This window comes from Salmo salar, unplaced genomic scaffold, assembly GCF_905237065.1.
Source record: "Salmo salar unplaced genomic scaffold, Ssal_v3.1, whole genome shotgun sequence".
NCBI classification, from domain to species: Eukaryota; Metazoa; Chordata; class Actinopteri; order Salmoniformes; family Salmonidae; genus Salmo; species Salmo salar.
In genome coordinates, this window is record NW_025550176.1 from 226,483 (window position 1) to 231,495 (window position 5,013).

The following is a 5,013-nucleotide window of genomic DNA, read 5'->3' on the forward strand; positions in this document are numbered from 1 at the left end:
AGGTCCCGACTCCAGTTGTGGTTGTGACCCACTCTCAAACATCAGTCGGTGTCCCCAAGAAGCGCATCTACGTAGTACCCATGCCCCGGCGGGCTCCTAAAGAGCCACAAATCCAGATTCAGACTCCCGCTGCAGATGCAACCCAAACCCTGACTCCAGTCCCATCCACAAAACACATCTTTATTGTATCCCAACCTTTCTCCGCTCGGGCTCGACGCAAACCCAGGTACCAGGCACTAGGAAACACATCTACGTAGTAGCTCAGCCCCAGAATGCTGCTGGGGTCAGGACCCAACCCCAAACTACAGCCAGGATCACGACTCAACCCCAAACTACAGCTGGGAAAATAGACCCACTTAAAGTGCCAGGACAGTCCCAGATCAAGACTCCAACTGGGGTCACAGTTAAATCCCAGATTGTAGCCAGTGTCAAAGCCCAAACCCAGCCTCCAGTAGGGAGAACAGACCCTCCTAATGCTCCAAGGCAGACTAGGAAGATGGTTCACTTCCAATACCAGCCTCCGACAGCCAGGGGTGCAGCCCCAACCAAGACTGATGCCCAGACTCAGACCCCTACCGTCGTGGCAGAGGTGGTCTCTATGCTGCAACACGGAGATGTGAGACCTGCACCGCAGCCATACCTGGTCCACAAAGAAGAGGTAATAGTAAATATCATATATTGAACAAAAATATAAACGCAACAATTTCAACTATTTAAGCCTCCCAAGTGGCGCAGTGGTCTAAGGCACTGCATCGCCGTGCTTGAGGCGTCACTACAGACCGGGTTCGATCCCGGGCTGTGTTGCAGCCGGCCGCCACCGGGGGACCCATAAGTTGGCGCACAATTGGCCCAGCGTTGTCCGGGTTAGGGAGGGTTTGGCCGGCGCTCTAAGCGCTCCTGTGGCGGTCCAGGCGCATGCATGCTGACACGGTCGCCAGTTGTACGGTGTTTCCTGGCTTCCAGGTTAAGTGAGTATTGTGTCAAGAAGCAGTGCGGCTTGGCAGGGTCGTGTTTCAGAGGACTCATGACTGGACCTTCGCCTCTTCCGAGTCCATACGGGAGTTGCAGCGATGGGACAAGATTGCAACTACGAATTGGATATTAGGAAATTGGGGAGAAAAAGGGCTAAAAAAGATTTTATAAAATAAAGTTATAGTTCATGTAAGGAAATCAGTCAATTGAAATAAATTGATTAGGACCTAATCTATCGATTTCACATGACTGGGCAGGGGCTCAGCCATGGATGGGCCTGGGAGGGCAGAGGCCCACCCACTGGGGAGCTAGGCCCAGCCAATCAGAATATGATTTTCCATACAAAAGGGCTTTATTACATACAGAAATACTCCTCAGTTTCATCAGCTGTCCTGGTGGCTGGTCTCAGACGATCCTGCAGGTGAAGAAGCCGGATGTGGAGGTCCTGGGCTGGCGTGGTTACATGTGGACTGCGGTTGTGAGGCCAGTTGGATGTACTGCCAAATTCTCTGTAATGGTATTGGAGGCGGCGTATGGTAGAGAAATTAACATTAAATTCTTAATGCAACAGCTCTGGTGGACATTTCTGTAGTCAGCATGCCAATTGCACGCTCCCTCAACTTGAGATATCTGTGGTATTGTGCGACAAAACGGCAGATTTTAGAGTGGCCTTTTATTGTCCCCAGCACAAGGCGCACCTGTGTAACGATCATGCTGTTTAATCAGCTTCTTGATATGCCACACCTGTCAGGTGGATGGATTATCTTGGCAAAGGAGACATTTGTGCACAACATTTGAGAGAAATTAGCTTTTTGTGCGTATGGAACATTTCTGGGATCTTTTATTTCAGCTCATGAAACATGGGACCAACACTTTACATGTTGCGTTTTATATTTTTGTTCAGTGTATATATTGTTTTAATTTAAAGGTACACTTTGGGAACTGAGACTGTTCAATGGTCATTTAAATTATTGATATTTACCCATTGATTGATAGGTGCTGAGGAGGATGGATGCGCCAGAGAAGATGTCAGTGAGGACATTGCTGATGTACACTGGGAAGAACTCGGCAGACCTAGACAGCAAGAACAGATTGGTGAAAAACCTGATTAAGGCTGGAATCTCCCCTGTCGAGACCCCTGCCTATATCACCAGTGCCTTCACCAGGCTCACCGAGGGTAAGAGGGAGAGAGAGATTTTCTCCAGGTGACACAAGAACGCTGGGTAGTGGCATGTCCCTAGCTACCTAAAATGATTACCTCAACTTCTGTAACGTGTGTGTGTTCCTTCAGGCGACACCACAATGCTGTGTAGTGACATGAAGTCCCTAGCTATCAAACACCTCAACTTCACCAACATGGCCGAGCAGCTCATAGAAGAGACCAACCCTGTGCAGCACTGGTCCAAGATCATCGATATCAAGTAAGCTCTAATAGATGTATACTGTCTGTTGGATCCAAGGTCATCCATTCATCAATACCAGTTACTACTGGTATTTCAAAGCATCTTAACTTCTGAATATGTCCCATAGATAGAATGATGTATCCGTCATCGTTTTAATCTTTTCCTATTTGTCAGTTTGTTAATTAGTCCTCTCACTCCTCCCCACCCCTCTCAGAGCCCAGCTAGAGGAGATGAGACTGTGTTTCAGGGACCCAGCTAACAGTCGTCTGATGGACAATGTGACCCACGGTATGAGCACGGGCGTGATGGACGCCGCCGACATCATCTCTACCCTCATTGACTACCAGGTGCAGCTAATCGCCTGTCTAGTAAACACCATGCCTTCACACCAAACTCCCACTAGGACGGCTGTCAAAACTAGGCCTTCCCGGCCCTTCAGACTTCCGTATCCCTCGTCAAACCCCCTGTTATCACCATTCCGACGCCCGTGGGCCCATTCGCCTCCTTACCCCCCTTGAAACGGCTCTATGTGATAGCCCAGCCACACAACAACGGGACTCAAACCCAGCCCCTGCTGTGCTGCCAAGAGACCCAGAACGGGACCCAGACAGACACCCAGCTCCCCTAAGAAACCACTGAAACAGCAGAAGGGTCGAGGCGTCCAGCTTGGCCCCAGGGGATCTTACAGGAAGAGAGCCGCTTCAGGGGCCTCAGACAGGAAACAGGAAGCGGCTCAGGAGAAGGGGAGGGGTAAGAAGGTTAAGCTAAACCCCTCCCCACACGTTGCCATGGATACCGAGGAAGAGGGGAATGCAAAGACGACCAAAGAGAGAACTCCTGTCAACACAGAAGGAAACTGCAGCTGGATGTTCACAAACTAATTGAAAAGTTAGAGAATGTGCAGCTGCAAACTCCAGCAGAAAGGAAACCCAAACAGTTGCGCCAACAGAAACACAGCCTCGTTCGAGAAACAATTTCTGGCTCCTACACTTGTGTAGGCCTAGATATGAGGGGATTGGATAGGTGAAAGCAATTGGATAGGTATAGCAAATCAAATTTTATTTGTCACATGCGCCGAATACAACAGGTGTAGACCTTACCTTGAAATGCTTACTTACAGGCCCTTAACCAACAATGCAGTTCAAGAAAGAGTTAAGAAAATATTTACAAAATAAACAAAAAATTAAATGTAACACAATAAAATAACAATGCTATGTACAGGGGTACCAGCACTTGGTCAATGTGCGTGGGGTACAGGTTAGTCGAGGGGGGGTCAATGTAAATAGTCTTGTTGGCCATTTGGTTAATTGTTCAGCAGTCTTATGGCTTGGGGTAGAAGCTGTTAAGGAGCCTTTTGGACCTAGACTTGGCGCTCCGGTACTGCTTGCCGTGTGGTAGCAGAGAGAACAGTCTATGACTTGGGAGACTAGAGTCTTTGACAATGTTTTGGGCCTTCCTCTGACACCGCGTAGTATTTAGGTCCTGGATGGCAGGAAGCTTGGCCCCAGTGATGTAGTGGGCCGTACGTACTACCCTCTGTTGCGCCTTACGGTTGGATGCCGAGCAGTTACCATGCCAGGCGGTGATGCAACCGGTCAGGATGCTCTCAATGGTGCAGCTCTAGGACTTTTTGAGGATAATGGGACCCATGCCAAATATTTTCACTCTCCTGAGGGGAAAAGGTGTTGTCGTGCCCTCTTCACGACTGTCTTGGTGTGGTTGGGCCATGATATTTTGCCGGTGATGTAGACACCAAGGGACTTCAAACTCTCGACCCGCTCCACTACGGCCCTGTCGATGTGAATGGGGGTGTGTTCGGCCATTCTTTTCCTGTAGTCCACGATCAGCTCCTTTTGTCATGATCACGTTGAAGTAGAGGTTGTTATCCTGGCACCACACTGCCAGGTCTCTGATCTCCCTATAGGCTGTCTCATCGTTGTCGGTGATCAGGCCGACCACTGTTGTGTCGTCAACAAACTTAATGATAGTGTTGCAGTCGTGCTTGGTCACGCAGTCGTCGTGGGTGAACAGGGAGTACAGGAGGGACTAAGCACGCACCCCGTGTTGAGGATCAGCGTGGTAGATGTGTTGTTGCCTACCCTTACCACCTGGGGGTGGCCCGTCGGGAAGTCCAGGATCCAGTTGCAGAGGGAGGTGTTTAGTCCCAGGGTCCTCAGCTTAGTGATGAGCTTTGTGGGCACTATGGTGTTGAACGCTGAGCTGTAGTCAATGAACAGCATTCTCACATAGGTGTTCCTTTTGTTCAGGTGGGAAAGGGCAGTGTGGAGTGCGATTGAGATTGCGTCATCTGTGGATCTGTTGGGGTGGTATGCGAATTGGAGTGGATCTAGGGTTTCCAGGATGATGGTGTTGATGTGAGCCATGACAAGACTTTCCAAGCATTTCATGGCTACTGACGTGAGTGCTACAGGGCAGTAGTCATTTAGGAAGGTTACCTTCGCTTTCTTGGACACAGGGATTATGCTGGTCTGCTTGAAACATGCAGGTATTACAGACTTGGTCAGGTAGAGGTTGAAAATGTCAGTGAAAACACTTGCCAGTTGGTCCGCGCATGCTCTGAGTACACATCCTGGTAATCTGTGAATGTTGTCCTGTCTTAAAGATCTTGCTCACATTG

General features: G+C 49.4%; 1 protein-coding gene across 1 annotated transcript; it reads left to right on the top strand.

Annotated features, from left to right (window-relative positions):
* Positions 1–213: 213 nt before the first annotated feature.
* Positions 214–3,256, top strand: LOC123739222 (uncharacterized). Its single transcript, XM_045713692.1, has 5 exons — positions 214–658; positions 1,969–2,149; positions 2,264–2,393; positions 2,590–2,722; positions 2,912–3,256. Exons 1-5 carry the CDS (start codon positions 497–499, stop codon positions 3,254–3,256), a joined length of 951 nt encoding a protein of 316 aa, XP_045569648.1. The 5' UTR covers positions 214–496.
* Positions 3,257–5,013: the final 1,757 nt, after the last annotated feature.